The sequence below is a fragment of the Camelus dromedarius genome, chromosome 5 (genome assembly GCF_036321535.1).
Source record: "Camelus dromedarius isolate mCamDro1 chromosome 5, mCamDro1.pat, whole genome shotgun sequence".
Lineage (NCBI taxonomy): Eukaryota > Metazoa > Chordata > Mammalia > Artiodactyla > Camelidae > Camelus > Camelus dromedarius.
In genome coordinates, this window is record NC_087440.1 from 68,961,391 (window position 1) to 68,978,629 (window position 17,239).

The following is a 17,239-nucleotide window of genomic DNA, read 5'->3' on the forward strand; positions in this document are numbered from 1 at the left end:
ACGGTGTGGAGAAAAGGGAACTGTCCTACTGCTGATGAGAATGTAAATTGATGCAACCATTATGGAGAACTATGGTGGTTCCTTAAAAAACTAAAATAGACTTACCCTATGATCCAGCAATCCCACTCCTGGGCATATATCTGGAGGAAACTCTAATTCGAAAAGATACATGCACTTCAATGCTTATAGCAGCACTATTTACAATCGCCATGGCACAGAAGCAAGCTAAATGTCCATTGACAGTAAAACGGATAAAGAAAATGTGGTATGTATGTGTACACACACACACACACACACACACACACACATATACATACACAGTGGAATATTCCTCAGCCACAAAAAAGAATGAAATAATGCCATTTGCAGCAATATGGATGGACCTGGAGATTATCCTACTAAGTGAAGTATATCAGAGAGAGAAAAATAAATATCATATGATATCATTTACATGTGGAATCTAAAAAAATGATACAAATGAACTTATTTACAAAACAGAAATAGACTGCCAGACATAGAAAACAGACTTATGGTTACCAAAGAGGAAAGGCAGGGAGGGTGGGATAAATTAGGAGTTTGGGATTAACAGATACACACTACTATATATAAAATAGATAAGCAACAAGGACCTACTATGTAGCACAGGGAACTATATTCAATATCTTGTAATAACCTATAATGGAAAAAATCTGAAAAGGAATATATATACATGTATCTGAATCACTTCGCTGAACACCTAAAGCTAACACAACATTCTAAATCAACTGTAGTTCAATTAAAAGAAAAAAACCCCAGAAACCTGAGGTCCAGAGAAAAGAGACTAAGATCAGTGCTGATTAGTACCTGAAGCACTACTGATCCTTTGGCACCTCTTCCAAAATCTTTTCAACTACTTCTGGTTGTCTTTAATCAGCTGATGCTAATAAGCTCCTTCACATATTAATGAAGCATCGGTGTTTTGAAATTACCTTCAAAATAGCTTCCCACGCACAATCTTCAAAGGGAAGCAAGGTTCTGCCATCTTAACCTTCCTTAGTTTTAGGTTCCAAAGCTGCTTTTATTGGTTACCAAGCAACCATCTGTTTAGAATTCCCTGAGGCTACTCAGAGAACCTGCCCGTTCAAGCAGGGATGTCTTCAGCTACTTATTAATTATCTTCTTTGTAAAGTGAGCTTTGAGAAATTGCATTGTACTTAATGGTTGGGGGCCAAATCGATTTCTTGGTCATCCTTTGAAAAATAAATTTCTAGGTCTATGCAGCTCATTATCCCCCCACCCCTTCAATATTGGTTCATAAGTCCTACCGAGAAAGAGGCAAAGCAGGGAACACATGAACACCCATTTCTGGCATGCTTCAGACCACCAGGCTGACAGAACAAATGGTAAAGCAGAATGAGTGTCTTTGGGGCCTTTCCCATTCCTCTTTCATCTCTGCCCCTGCTTAATCTCCTTCCTTCACACCATTCAGTTCCATCTCTCCTGCTCCCCAAATTCTGGCCAGATTATCAGCCAATAACACTGTTTTTACAAGGGTACTCTTCAAGTCCTATATTCTTAATAATAAGATTCCAGGCCTACAGAATACTGGTCTTCCGGATTCCCCTTGTGAAAAGAACTGATTTGTCATGACAGTAAGGAGGATTTCTGGGTATAAGGTTCTGTCTTCTAGTTGACCTAGGGCTGTGCTATTCAGGTGGTCACCACCTCTTGCTGACCAACCTGAGCACTGACTTTAGTGCCTCAATTTGTGCTCAGATCCTGGGACCCTCACAAAAAGGGTGAAAGGACATGTTCTCTGAGATGAAATGACTGAAAGACTTAAAAAATTAAACATTAAAACCCTGGTTAAGGTTCCTCAAAAAATTAAACAAAATTACCATGTAATCCAGCAATTCCACTTCTGGGTATACACCCAAAGAATTGAAAGTAGGGGCTCATACAGGTGTTTGTACACCCATGTTCATAGCAGCATATTCACAATAGCCAAAAGGTGGAAACAACCTAAATGTCTATCAGTGGATGAATGGATAAACAAAATGTGTTATATACATACAATGGAATATTATTTAGCCTTAAAAAAGAATGGGGGGGAGGGTAGGGCTTAAGTGGTAGAGCACATGCCTAGTACACACAAGGTCCTGGGTTCAATCCCCAGTACCCCCTCCAAAAAAAAAAAAATTAAAAAGTAAACCTAATTACCTCATCCCCCCCCAAAATAAATTAATGAAAAAAAAAAAGAATAAAATGCTGATATATGTACATACATGGATGAACCTGGAAGGCATTATGCAAAGTGAAATAAACCAGACACAAAAGGACAAATACTGTATGATTCCACTTATATAAGGTATTTAAAATTGTCAAATCATAGAGACAGAAAGTGGAATAGTGATTCTCAGGGGCTGTGGTGGAGAGGGAAGAATGGGGAGTTGTTTTTTAATAGGTACAGAATTTCAGTTTGGGTGGTGAAAAAGGAGATGGATAGTGTCAAAGGTTGCACAACAATGTGAATGTACTTAGTTAAATATGCATTTTTAAATGGTAAATTTTATCTTTGTATATTACCAGGGTTTTTTTTTTTAACCCTGTTTAATTATAAAAGCTATGGATTTGTTTTTTTTCCCCTGTGGTAGAAATGTTGGAGAAAGAAGAAAATTAAAACTGCTCATAATACCCCAAAGCCTAAGACACAATAGTTTAGGGTAGTTTTCTACTAGTCTTTTTTTTTTTTTTTTTTTGTATATGTTGTTTTTTCTTTCTTTCTTTTTTGAGGGGTCAGGTAATTAGGTTTATTCATTTACTTATTTTTTTAGAAGAGGTACTGGGGTTTGAACCCAGGACCTTATGCATGCTAAGCATGTGCTCTACCACCTGAGCTATACCTTCCCCGCTTCTACTATTCGTTTTTAAAAATGTTTATATATATATTTAAGTTCTACAAATTGTTCTTTACATGCTTTCAATGTTATGAAAATTTCCTCATATTCTTCTGCTGTATCATTTTTAATGGCTACTGCTCTCCTTTTACACAGTTATATTACAATTAAATTGATTAAACCAAATTTATATTGCTAGTTTGTTTCTAACTTTTCCTCTGTTAAAACGATATAAGCACTGATATAGCCAAGTATTTACATGCATTTATGAATATTTACTTAGGAGAAATTTCTAGCAGGGGAATTGTGAATCAAAGAGAATGCATCTGTTAAATATTCTTATTCAGATTGCTCTGAAAAAGTCATACCAGTGTATGTATCTACCAACAGTATATGAGTGTTTCCCAAATCTCTGACATAGAACACCATCATGTGAAAGGCAATTAGAGCATAATGGTTTAGAGAAAGGGCTTTGGAATCGGATTGTAAAGGTATAAATCCCAGCATTTCCACATTCTAGCTGTGTAATCTTCAGCAAATCAGGCCACCACTCTGGGCCTTAATTTTCTCCTAAGGTTCTCGTAAGGATTAAGAGTTAGCTGTTATTAATTAAATTCTTTAGTTTCTGAGACTCTTGTGAAAAAAATAAATGTACTGTGAAGTATCCCACAGAACCAGTACAAAAGTAATTGGAACTAAAGGGAGTTGGATGGTTAATGACCAGGGGGACAAGAGAACATCTGAAACTAGGTAAAAAGTTTCTGGGAAAGCTCATGGGGGTGACCTTATTAGGAGCAGAGGCAAACACGAATTTGGTGGGCTTTACGTTTATACAATTTGCAGGCTTCTCTAATAAAAAAGGATATGAATTTATAAATGTAAAATCAAATTCAAGGCCTTGTAAGACACCTGCAGTTAAATCCGATGAAAAATTCACCACTGGGTGGAACCCACAGCTTATGAAAAAGTGGGAAAAGGTGAGAAGGTCCAGGGTGAGAGAGAGATAAGATTTGCCTAAATGGAGCAACATGAGAGACCAATGTAACAAAACATTAACTATTACCTCATTTGGCGAGTTTTACATCCAGAAGGGATGAAGCTAAGGTCATACAACTAGTAAGAGGCCAGGCCTCTTAGATGTGGGATGGTGTGGAAAGCAAGTATATACACAGATAATACACAGGTAAAACACCTTGGTGCACATTTAAAAAGAAAAGTACTATGTTCATTAGCCAGTGTGAATTGCTTAACAAAGTGATAAAACTCAATTCCAGTCCACTCCTCTTGGCTATTAAGTTTGGCTACTGTAACTTTGCTAAGTACCAATTTCCCTCAAGGGCAGGCCTGGTCCAGCCCGCTCTGCACGAGCCAGGAAATTCCTTCCCAACATAAAGTTCCTCTGTGTAGTTTCCCTCTTGCTTTGGAAGGTAGGCCACTGACTGGCTGGACTTCGGCCCTCCAAACTCAATTTTAGCAGGCTGCTCTGCCCCACTGGGCGCTTAGGCTGCAAATAGGCAGCGTGCCGCCAGAGCAGCCCTACCAGTTTCTAAATTGCTCCACAGCCTGTTCAGTTGATCCGAGATCAAAATGGTGGCCTCATTTCCGGCTCTCCTGCGACGGTCCAGATTCTGCCAGTGGTGCCTGACAAGGTGGCCACGGCTGGCAGGACCCACAGAGCTGAGACCCTGTGACCCAATCTCTTGGGCTCCTGCCCGGATGGTGGCGACAATAACGCTGGAGCCCGAGGGCCGCTGCTGCTGGGATGAGCCGGTGCGCATCGCCGTGCGCGGCCTGGCCCCGGGGCAGCGGGTCACGCTGCGCGCGTCCCTGCGCGACGAGAAGGGCGCGCTCTTCCGGGCCCACGCGCGCTACTGCGCCGACGCCCACGGCGGGCTGGACCTGGGGCGCGCGCCCGCGCTGGGCGGCAGCTTTGCGGGGCTCGAGCCCATGGGGCTCTTCTGGGCCCTGGAGCCTGAGAAACCCGTGCTGAGGCTGGTGAAGCGAGACGTGCAGACGCCCTTCGCCGTGAAACTGGAGGTGCTTGATGGCCATGAGCCCGACACCAGGCGGCTCCTGGGCCAGACGGTGCACGAGCGCGACTTCCTGCCGCCCGGGGTGCGGCGCGAGCCGGTGCGCGCGGGCCGGGTGCGCGCCACGCTCTTCCTGCCGCCAGGTGAGCCGCCAGCTTCCCAGGCTGTTTCTGACTGCCTTCCTCTTGTCTCTGAGAGACAAAAGAAAGGATAGTAGGTAGCTCCCAACATTCCGGAAGCCAGGGGGGGCCTGAAATTTTTGGGAAGACGGGAATGGACTGTGAGGCAGGCTGGGGAGGTGGTTCTGTGGCTCCAAAACTGAGCGGTCAGATAAAGGACATCACAAGGAAAGGGGAAAGACAGTTATATTAAAAAAAAAAAAAAAAGTTTGAGGTATCCAGTCTTTAACGTTTTCTTTCAAGTTTCGCAATTTTGCAACTTTGTTTCTGCCAACTAAAAATTGGCATTTGTCACCTCTCTCTACAAGGATTAAATCATGAGCTGCTGCAGCTGTTCAACACACCCTGACAGTTGTTCAGGATCGAGATCAGGAATGAGGCACTCTGCTCTGGGCAAAACTGGCAGAACAGGCCTTCAGATAGATTTTTTTCAGGAGAAGATTTTATAAATTCTCGTGTCTCCCATATCTAGAAAAACACTAAAATTATTAATGGTGACATCTGCTCCTTATGACTAGCAGCAAGCCTCTGCCTAAATGTGGGCTGGACTGCACCTTCCCCCGCTGACTAAAATCATATATAATAATGATGTTCCCCCTACCTGTTTGGAGCAGTTATGCAGAGCTATCTAAAATGCTATCTCCCAGGCTATAGTCCTCATTTTGCCCCAAATGAAACCTAACTCACATCTCTCATGCTGTGTGATTTTATTTCAGTCAACAGTTTTAACTCCCACAGTATACTAAGATGTAAGAAAATTAGCATGAAGGAGGAAGGCCTCTTTCTATCCACTGGAAGTCACCTGAAATTACTGGTTAATTTTATCATTATATACAAAGCAACTGGCCAATGAAAAAATTAAAATATACTTATCCTAATTAGGAATCAGAATTGCAAACCAAACCTATACACTACATTTCACACCCTCAATATTTACCAAAACGTAGAAATCTAACATTACCAATTGTTAACAAATATGTGGAGGGAAAGGAACTCACATAAAAGGAATATAGTTATTCATCTGCTCTGGAAGCAATTTGCTTTTAGAAAGTTAACTATGTCATTCTACTCCTGGTACATGTGCACCAAGAGGTATTAATGTTTCTAAGAGCAAAAACAGACCAAATGTCTGTCACCTATAGAACTAATGAATAAATTGAGGTACATTTACAGCAGGAAAAGGGATTAAACTGCAGTTACAAGAATCAACATGGATGAATCTCAAAAACAGTGTTCATTGAAATAAGTCCCCAAGGAACACATTCAGTATCATTACATTTAGATAAAACTCAAAAAATAAGCAAATAAACAAAATGCCATTTAAGATACATATGTAAGTATAATATTGTAAGAAAATCAAGAGACAAAATCCATGGTAGTGGAAAGTGAGGGAAAGGGCACAGGTACTTTGGGGGCTTTGATGGTAAGAACAGAGTTATTTCTTGAAGTGTTGGGTATAAAGTGTTTGCTTTATTATTCTTTAAATTTTGCACACCAAATACAAACTTTTTATATAAATGGTGAAAATATCCAATAACTAGAATCATACAGTAAGTAGCTTTTTGAGTCTAGCATAATGCATTTGAGATTTATTTGTGTTGCTACCTATATTAGTAGTTTCTTCTTCTTGTCTCTTAGAAGTTTCCCATCATATGGATGTACCACAGTCTGTTTATTCATTTGCCAGCTGAAGAATATTTGGGTTTCACATCTTTGGAGATTATGAATAACGTCACTGCAAACACATGCATCCAAGTTTTTGTGTGAACACAAGTTTTCATTTTTCTTGGGTAAAAACCCAGGAGTGAGAGTGCTGGGTCATATCTTAAGTATATGTTTAACTTTACAAAAAACTGCTCAGCTGTTTTCCAAAGTGGCTGTATCATTTTGCATTTGTTGACCTTAAAAATAAGTCAGCTATTTGACTAGCCAAAATGGGTTAATTTGGGAATAGCAGAGAACTGCAATTTAGGACAAGCAAGCCACAGCAAAAACAATATGCACATCCAACAAACCAAAGAGAGGCAAGATATTTTACAGAGAAAAAGGAGGAGGTTGGGAGGGGTTGTTTTGAACAAAAATACATTGGAGAAAAGTGAGAATTTGAGGTGATGGTGGTTTCTCATTGCTGAGTTGCTGGAGTAGTCAATTTCTTAGAGGAGATGCACTGTACAATTTTTCCCATTGGGGCTTGCAACTGATGATTCTGTCCTGTTGATTTTTCTGTTGTGATCTGTAATTGACAATTCTTCCTGTAATTGATAAGGAGTGGTACTCCTGAGAGCTCCCCATTCTGGCCTCCTGACTCCATTTCAGTGAGGTTTCCTTTTATTAATTTTCACAGTTTTCCCCTTTTAATCAAGACCTTTCTCCAAACAGATTGCTGAAGAGTCAGTAGTCTTTTGTCTGTTGGTGCCAGGAAGGAGCTTTCCTGGCTGTCATGTCCTTCGTTGGAGGGAAACTGTAGAGACTAGAAACCTATTGAAGTCACATTTGAGTAACAAGGAGGGGGAGATGGGAGAACTTTCAGGTACTTTTCATCTTGAGTCAATATTTATCAGGATCCTAAACAGTGGAGATCATCTCCTCATTAGGTACACTGTTTTTAACATAGGTTTGACAGGCTACAAATATAGAATCAAAAGTAACATAACAATTCCAAATTGTATCATGGTTTTAAACCAGGACGGTAGGCCTGAAGGTTGCCAACTGAACAAATACTTATTGGCACTTGCTCTGATTGCAGGGAGAAAAGTTCTCCCTATGGAGGCAAACCTAGAGTCATATATGCCTCCCGGAAGTCCCCATTTAAAGCAGCCATGAAAGCAAACTAGGATGGTGAATACAGCAAGAGCACACTCAGTTTGAAAGAATTAACTGAGTACATTTGGGGCACAGACAGAAAGCAATAGCTGAGGAGCTCTTTGTGAAGATAGAGAAACTTCAAAGATGTTTTAAAATAGTACTGTTATCTCAAACAAACTTTAGGAACCAAATGTGTTATCAGTAATACAGCCTGTAAGGTTGCAAGTCCAGAGACCCTGAATTTGGATAAGAATCCGGAGTCAGTTAATGATTCAGATGAAAAGAGACTTCTGTGAATCCTGAACTGTCTAACAGTCCTAGGCTGGACATCTTGGCAAAGCTTGTCTGGTCAGATGTTGTCTGATTTAATTTCAGGAAATTTTTACTTTAGGTCTTCATATGGTACGAGGTCCAGTCAGGGTTTGGTGCTCTTTTAGATATGTCACGTGAAATGAAGAGTATTCCCTGGAGTCTGGCAGCACAAGGATAGGTTAGCAGTACCTAAAAGTGGCCTTTCCAGTGAGGTTAAAAGCGTCTTTCTGGAGGTGTCTTTTCCAATAGATAAAATCTCCAGGTTGTAAGGTATGATGCTTAAAGTCTTCATACCCTGGGAGCTCACTGAGAAAAGTCTGCTCTACCAAAGCATGGTTGTTTTTACTGGAAACAAATAGGCTTTTACAATATTGAAGTATACCGCCTTTTATCAGCTGCGGATCAAAAGTGGCAGGGGCCAGGTGCATTGGATATCCTGTGACTCTCTCAAAGGGTAGAGTTTGAGTTCCAAAGGCAGTGGATCTGAGATTTAGAAGGACCAATGGCAATTTTTGGCTAAGGTATTTGGAGAGTTTCTACGAATTTTGCCTTTGAGTCTTAATAGTGCCCTTTGTTTGATTTACACTGAGGATTCAGGACGGTAAGAGAGCACAGTGAAAGTGGTGTAAAACCAGACAAACAGCACAGACTTATTGAAGTACCAGACTGGTAAAATGGGTTCCCTGATCACATTGCAGTTGAAGAGGGGTTCCCAGGTAGGGATGATCTCAAACAGAATCTTAGCTACAGAGGAAGAAGTAACTTCTCTATAGAGGGAAGTTCTGGTCCAGTGAGAAAACATACAAACTGTGAATAAAACATTTTTATCCATGAGACAGAAGAAGCTGTATGAAATCCATTTGCCAAAATGTGAACGGCCCATTAGACAATTCAAATTGTGTGGGAAGAGTGCATATAGGCTTTCCTGGACTGTCTTTTGCACAGGAAAGTCAAGTGAGGTGTAGGTACTTTTTGTGACCTTATTAATATTTCCCTACCAATATTTGTTCATGAATGCTATCATTTTATCAACAAATAGACATTGTTTAATGCATGTACAGTGCTAGGGAGTGGGAATTTTAGAATTTCTGGCAAGACTGGATTTTTAGTAAAGTATATAGGGGTTGGGCCATAAAAGAAAAATTTGGAATTAATTTTGAGAGTAGGTAGCTAGTCCGAGAAAACCTATAATTAGAACTTAATTTTAGGTTTTGGGAAGTTTAGGATGTCACAAAATCTACCTGGATCAAATGTAGTGTTGCCATTGTAAGGTGTACTTAATATCCAACTCGAGTTAGAGCAAACTGCAAATTTTCTTTGGAGAGTGTGTGTCCCTTGAAGGCCAAAAGTTTTAACAGGTGGATGCTGTCTTCCCACAAAGGGTTCTGAGGAGAGCAGAGAAGCAAATCATTAACATACTGTAACAAAGTGCAGCCTGCAGAAAAGTGTATATTATCCAAATCAGCTTTCAAGACTTGTGAAAATGAAGAGGGACTCCCTGTGTAACCTGGGGCATTACTGTCAAGGTGTATTGCTTTTCTTCCCAAGTGAAAGTAAAAATGTATTGGCTAGCCTTATCAATTGGAATACTAAGGAATGCACTGTATAAATAAACTGCAGTGAAAAACTTGCTTTCATTGGGAATGGATGTCAGTAGTGTGTGGGTGTTAGGAACAACAAGGTGTGGAGGATAAAAATGTTTATTGCTCATAAGTCCTGGACAAACCTTCTGCCTCAGCCATTGGATTTTCTCACAGACTAAATAAGAGTATTCCAGGGACTAACAGGGGATAATGAGGCCTTGAGCCTTGTAATCCTCTATTATGGACTTTATGCCTTGAAAAACTTCTTTATTTCCAAGGTACTGATTAATTCTCAGGAGAGGTTTAGAAGGATATGTTTCACACTTGATGGGAGATGCACTGTGGATTCGGCCCTCATCAGTTGAAGATTTTGCCCATAAAGAAGATGGTAGCTGATCCAAAAGGGACAATTGATTAGTGTCTCCCAGGTTCAGCTATAGTGCTGTCAGAAATGGAGCCAATAAAAGGTGTCATTTAATTCACTTGGTTGGCTATTCTGATTGCCACTGTGAAATTCCAGAATTATTTCTCCCTTCTAGGAGACAGAAATTCTAACATGGTACTTTTCTAAGAAGTCTTGGTCTAGTAAATGAATAGGGTGAAGGAACTAAGGAGAAAAGGGTGCATATCCCTCAAAAGCCTCAACAAAAGGGGATAGATTCAGAGACAGGAACTTCTTGAGATTCACTAGAGAGCCCCACTATTTGAACTGTTTCAGTACTCCAAAGCAGGGCTGCTTCATAGAAGTGGGATTTGTGCATGAGAGTATCTCTGGTGTGTCCGTAAGGAAGAGAGATTTATCACCAATCTGGAGAACTGTTTCTCTGAGACAATCACGAGGGAGAATTGGGAAGAGCCTCTGTAGTTCCTGGGAGCCCCCTCTTTGGAAAGGCTGGCTAAGGGCTGAAGGCACCCAGAGAGCTAAAATCTGTAAATACATTTTTTTCAATGTCCTGGCTCTTTGCGGTAATAGGGGAACTAGGAGGTTTTTAGCTCTGTTTAGGGACCTTCAGTTGCCCAAGTTGAAAATTAAGAATTCTAGTGGTGCTTCTTTTAGTTGACTCATCTGGGGTGCAAACGAGCTGATTTGTCAAATTATCTAAATCTGGAGTGGACAAAGTTTCCTATTCCACCCTGGTTCTTTTAACTGTAAGAGGAAGATCCTGGCTCAGCACATTAATAAAGTTAAAGACTACCTGAGTGGATTCAACATCTGAAGGAAGACAGAATTTTCTTTGAAAACAATCTGAAATCAATTATAGTCATGAACAGGTTCATCAGATTTTTTTGTGCAAGCCTGAATTTTGTTCCAGTCAACATGCCTAGGAAAAGCTACTGTAATTGCTCAGTAGAGGTTTTCAGCAAGCATTCTAGCATTTTTCCAAAAGTTAGGGCTTTGTTTTTCTAAATCTGTTCAGAATGTTCCCATCAGGTAAGCTTCATCCAGTGTTCGGCTTGACTCTCACCAACAAGCAGGTGTACTAACTGACAGAAGTCTAAGCAACCAGGTTGGGAAGTTTGAATACCTGTATTAAACTCTTCAGCAAACCTAGGAGGGTCCTCAGATACTTCAGGAAACTCTTCAACTATGGCTCCCAATTCAGCCTTAGTCCAGGGAACATAAGAGATTTGGGGTTTATTTGGATCCTTAGAAGACCTAACTTTAGAGAGGCAGGTTCACTTAGAGGAGAAGGGAGTAGAGAGAAGTTCAGGGAAAAAGGGAAATTTAGCCAGAGAATTAGAATGGGGAAACTGAGGGTAAAGAAGCAGTGAAGACAGTGCAGAAGGAAGGAGGAGGGTGGCACTGGACGTGGGGCCTGAGCACAATAAGGTGGCTTCCAAGTGTCTGGCGTAGAAGGGAGAGGGCAAGGGGCCTCAGAAGACTTGTTACTTTCCTCAGTTGTTTGACTTAGTTAATTTAGAAACTGTATTTTATAGAGGTAATTTCTAGATTCCTGATAATGTTTGGAAGCCTCAAATGGCCAATCAAAATAGGCATCCAATTCAGTTTTAGGAAAAGTTAAGTTTGGGGAGTTCCAAAGTTCCCCATAATGTTGACTGGTGTTCTAAATTACTTTTGATTAAGTCGATCCATTTAGTTAGAAATGCACAGGAGGAGAGACCAAGGTTTCAAATACAAAATCAGCTAGGATCACAGAAAGGGGGCATCTTCGAAGCATTTTGATGATGGGGATTCTATTTCTTAATGTTTTTCTCTAGAGCAAAAGAAAAAATCCTAAACAGCACAGTCCCAATAGGCATAGCCCAGTTCCTAAAGGAATCAGCCCAAAAGCCAAAGGAGTATTCTCAGAAAGGACAGAGCCTTTAAACAGATTCTGAATAAAGCCTGGAGAGCTCAAAATGCACAGAATGGAGCTTAAAATCCAGGACAGACTTACCCTCAAACTCTAGGGTCCGCTAGAAGGCAGTGAGTTCATTGGGCTCTGTGAGTACTGGCTCCTGTTTCCTCAGCAGCCTGGGAGTTGTTGGGGGTCTTCCCTGGGTCCCACTTCTGATCACCAAGTAATAGTGACCTGAAAAATTAAGCAATTATTTTACTAGCAAAAATAGGTTAATTCTGGAATAGCAAAGAATTGCAATTCGGGTCAGCAAGCCATGGCAAAAACCATAGGGAAGCCCAACAAAATGAGAGGAAAGTTATTTCATAGACAGAAAGGAGGAAGTCAGGAGGGGTTGTTTTGAATAAAAGTCCATTGTAGAAAAATCAGAGTTCAGGGTTGATGGTTTCTCATTGGCTAAGTTGCTGGGGTAGTTGATCTGTTGGAAGGGATGTCATGTACATCTTTTCTTATTGGGTCCTCTGATTGATGATTCTTTCCTGTTGATGATTCTTCTGTTGTGATCTGCAATTGACAGTTCTTCCTATAACTGATGTGGTGTGGTACCGCATGAGAGTTCCCCTTCTGTCCTCTGAAATCCATTGTTAGAATTCCTTTATTAATTTTCACACCACCCGCAATGTATGAGAGATCCAGTTGCTCCATATCCTCACTAGCATTTGGCACTGTTTTACTTTGAGGGTAGTGGGTAGAGGGCAATGACTTTGCTGTTTTCATTGTCTGTAAATTACTTTGAGGCTCTGGGTGTATAGGGGAATGTAGAATTAGTCCAAAACACGTGCATCTTTGAAGACCAGAGTCTTTCAGCATTTCTGATTGTCAACAGAAAAATATGACATCACCAAGGAGGCAATAAATGGCTCTGACACCAGTGCAAAGAGTTTCAAGAACAGTTTTTTGTTTTGTTTCTTCCTAAGAACCTGGGCCCTTTCCTGGAATTGTGGACATTTTTGGAGTTGGAGGTGGCCTTCTGGAATATCGAGCTAGTCTGCTGGCTGGGAAGGGTTTTGCTGTGATGGCTCTGGCTTATTGTAACTATGAAGACCTCCCCACGGGCATGGAGAACCTACATCTGGAGTACTTTGAAGAAGCTGTGAACTACCTGCTTAATCACCCTCAGGTTGGCACTTCTCTAAGTTTTGTGTTCTATATGTCAGCTCTCCTCCTCTTAAATGCTCTTGATTTTCACACAACTTGACAAATTCATGACCATCACTCCCTGTCCCCAACACACGCTACCTTTCATAGTCACTTCTTTCAGACAGCTTCTATACAGTTAGATGTTACTTTAATAGATTTCCTGCTGGTAAAGATGTCCTAGTTGGAATTATGGAATTTTAAATTCCAGTATTTTACAGCATTTCATTACAAGCCCAAACACATTGAGAACCCTCGGTTTGATATAGGAAGTAGGCAGAAAGGGAAGGGGATCCCTGGCCCCAGAAGGCCCCAGTATAAATGTTTGTATTCAACAACCATCCCTTCTTTGTGCCCCTCTAAGAGCAGAGTATGAAGTTTTAAGGAAGGAGCTGGTGGTCAAGAACCTAGGAAATGTTTTGAGGTTTCTAGGCTCAGGATATCAGAGGATCCAAAGATTAACCTCTCTTATTTTACAGTCAAGCAGAGTTCAAAGTTCAAAGCAGATGAAAACTTTGGAGCTCTCAGAAAAGGTGATGGGGTGTAGTGGAACCAGCATAAAATATTTGACAGAGAAAAGTTAAATTTTGATTTCACCAATTACTAGCTCCATGACCTTGGGGCCTCTGTTTCCTCCTCTGAAAAATTGGGACGGTAATAATATCATCTAATTCTTGGTACTTTTATGGGGAATAAATGGTTGAAATCAGTCAAGAGTGCTGTTATAGAATCTATAAGGTTAAAAAAAAAAAAAGACTGCTCTTGAGAGGTCACGCAAAAGGCCATTTATAACACAAGAGTTTGGTAATTGACAAGAGCAGGCCTTCTGGAATAGGGCAAAGCCAAGTACCCTGGAGGGGACTGAGCAGACAATGAAGATCAGAGAGAGAACAACTACAGACAACTTTCCCCACAAGTTTTGCTGTGAGAGTAGAAACTAGAGCAGAGTGGACGTGAGGTCAAGGGGAATTGTTATTAAAATGTAATACATTCTAAAGTGTGCAGTACTGATGGGCCTAAGCCAGCAGAGAAGAGAGTTATGAAGGAGAGAGAGTGAGGAAGTAACTACAGGAGCAAAGTCCTTGAGCATGAGAGTGGATGGGATCTAAGCAGAGACAGAGTGGTGGCCTTTGAGAAGAACAAAGACACTTGGGAAACAGGAGGAAGGGGAGAGCTTGAGCTCATGTGGAAGTAAGTAGATTTTGCAGGGGAAAATGAGGACGAGTTCCTACCTAATATATAGCTTCCATTTTCTCCATGAAGTAGGAAGGGCTGAAAGTGAAAGGGAGGGGAGTTAAATGGGCTTTTGGAGATAGGGGACAGTGTGAAATGGTCTTTTGGAGAAGTGAAAAACAAATATCAGTGAAGGGTGGCAGGACTGAGGAGCAATATAGATGCTTATTTGAAATTCATGGTCATGACATGAAAGTAAGACCTGTCACACAAGCATGGATTTTTTTCTCCATCAGTGTTCATCTGCACAAATGCAGACCTGGAGGAAGTGAATAGTAGGTGGATTTAACTGAGGTTAGTACTTTTCCAGGCAAATATGACCAAGGGAAGAGAGGTATTAAAGGAGTTATGAGTGTTTGCAAGGGAGCAAAATTAACGATGAAGCTTGAAATCTTAGCTGGATGAGGTGGGAATGGAGAACATGAGCGAGGTACTGATAGTGAGAAAGTGGTAGTCAGTCTCAAAGAGACTTTGGGATGGGCAGTACTAGAATGGCTAAACTGGAGTAAGAGAGATGGTGATTAGGGAGTAGAATGCTTGGGCCTGAGATTTTGGAGATGATGTCCTTATTGATGACTTGGTTTAGGTTATGACAGTGGGAGTGTGTGGCTGAGGTGGGGTAGAAAAAAAGATCATTGGTGGTTTGGAGGTCAAGGAACTGAACGGCCAGTGTATTTAGTAGTCATCCACGAGACTGCTGAAGTCTCCAAGAATGGTGATGGAGACATTGTGGAAAGCAATGTAGAGAGGAAGGACAGTCAGCATCCCAAGGCTGCAAACCTTGGTAAATGGGAAAGCCGAGATTCAGGCTCAGTTCCTCCTGACTCTCAAGAACAGGCTCTACTCACCCGCTGCACTGTTTTTCTTGGACTCATTCTCCTTTTTCCTCTGTCTTTTTCTCAGGTAAAGGTCCAGGAGTCGGGCTGCTTGGGACTTCCAAGGGGGGTGAACTCTGCCTCTCCATGGCCTCGTTCCTGAAGGGCATCACCGCGGCTGTCATAATCAATGGTTCTGTGGCCAATACCCTTGGAAACTTACACTACAAAGGTGAGACCTTGCCTCCCTTGGGTTTCAACCCAAAGCGAATCAAGGTGACCAAAGATGGCTTTGCAGACATTTTGGAGGTCCTGAACAGCCCTTTGGAAGGACCTAACCAGAAGAGCCTCATTCCTCTGGAAAGAGCTGAGAGCGCCTTCCTGTTCCTGGTAGGTCAGGATGACCACAACTGGAAGAGTGAATTCTTTGCTAATGAGACCTCTAAACGCTTACAGGCCCATGGTAAGGAGAAGCCCCAGATCATCTGTTACCCAGGAGCGGGGCACTATATTGAGCCTCCTTACTTCCCCATGTGCCCTGCTTCCCTACACACCGTGGTGGGTGGTCCTGTCATCTGGGGAGGGGAGCCCAGGGCTCATGCCACAGCCCAGATGGATGCTTGGCAGCAGCTCCAGGCTTTCTTCCACAAACACTTGGGTAGGGAAAAGAGGACAATCTCAGCAAAACTGTAAGCTTTTATCTGATTTTGTGACATCTTTGATGCTAATCTGTCTTGGGAACAGCTGCCACAATTAGTGTGTCTGTGTAGATTTTTTTCTTTTCAATAATTACATAGAGTTTTTCACCCCTTCACTGTTAAACTGGACTTACTAATAAGTTTTCAAGATATTTATAAATTATTTACTTTTTCAGTTGTTTGAGGGGACAGTGATTCTACAGAAAACACAACGGGTGGAGGAAAGCATACCTTTTAGTATCTAACAACACACAACCGATAAGGCTGTACCTCTGAAAGGAAAAAACTAATACCTGATAACCATGCCTGGTACTCAACTGGTGCACAGTAATTATTTGTTGAATTATTTATTATTATAATTTAATTTGTTTAATACTTAATTTATTAATGAATAAATGACTACTGTGGAAGAAAAGCATTTAAAATATCAAAATATTATTCAGCTTTGAGTTTTTCCTTTAAGAATGGATGTGTTACATTAATTACTAATCTAGTTAGATTACTACTTAGTTGTAAAGTTACTAACAGTTACTAAATTAGATTTCTACTTAGATGTAAAACTACTAAATATTTTCAAAGCAAATGCATTTTTAGTTCTTTGATAGCTACTCCTTGAATGAGTAAGGATTCTCCTAGTGCAGATAAACTAAGTTATGTTCCTATTGACACATATGTACCTTTATGATTTATTTGCTTTGAAAGCTGGTAAAACATTATTTTGGTGAGTTTCATAAGTGATTTTAATAATGATTAGCTTGCAAATAAATGATGACTTAGTATTCCCAACACTTGATAGAAGTAATTCCACAATAAACTTACTTAACTTTTCTAAAGTTTAATGTGTTCAAAATTTTAAAAATACATTAATTTATGATTATGATGTTCTGTTGCCTCAACTTTCTTTTTCAATAAAGCAATTCTTGACATTTGTTTTTCCCTGAAACTCAAAACTGTATAGTGCTTTTTGTTTTGTCAGCTTTTTCTTCTATACCACTGTGAGGCAGGTGTCATCTTCTTTTTACAGTTGACGAAATCGAGACTCAGTGAAATTCTCTGCATAGTACCTGTAGACTTGGGGCTCAGTCTCCCTGTATAGTTTCTTCTCTCCTTGCTAAGCCCATCCATGCTCTCTGTGGGATAACAGCACCAGCCACAGGGAAAGGAAGTGGCTCTTCTTTCTCCTGTGTAAGTTTTCGGTGGAATTCCTGGAC

General features: G+C 40.8%; 1 protein-coding gene across 2 annotated transcripts; it reads left to right on the top strand.

Moving 5' to 3' along the window:
- Positions 1–4,305: 4,305 nt before the first annotated feature.
- ACOT2 (acyl-CoA thioesterase 2) lies at positions 4,306–16,960 on the top strand. Of its 2 annotated transcripts, none has more exons than XM_031454014.2 (3): positions 4,306–5,049; positions 13,063–13,265; positions 15,419–15,550. In XM_031454014.2, exons 1-3 carry the CDS (start codon positions 4,464–4,466, stop codon positions 15,491–15,493), a joined length of 864 nt encoding a protein of 287 aa, XP_031309874.2. In that variant the 5' UTR covers positions 4,306–4,463; the 3' UTR covers positions 15,494–15,550. The 2 variants fall into 2 exon arrangements, with proteins under 2 accessions (XP_031309874.2, XP_064342169.1); XM_064486099.1 differs by having other exon boundaries at positions 4,319–5,049; positions 13,063–13,281; positions 15,419–16,960.
- The last annotated feature ends 279 nt before the right edge of the window (positions 16,961–17,239 follow it).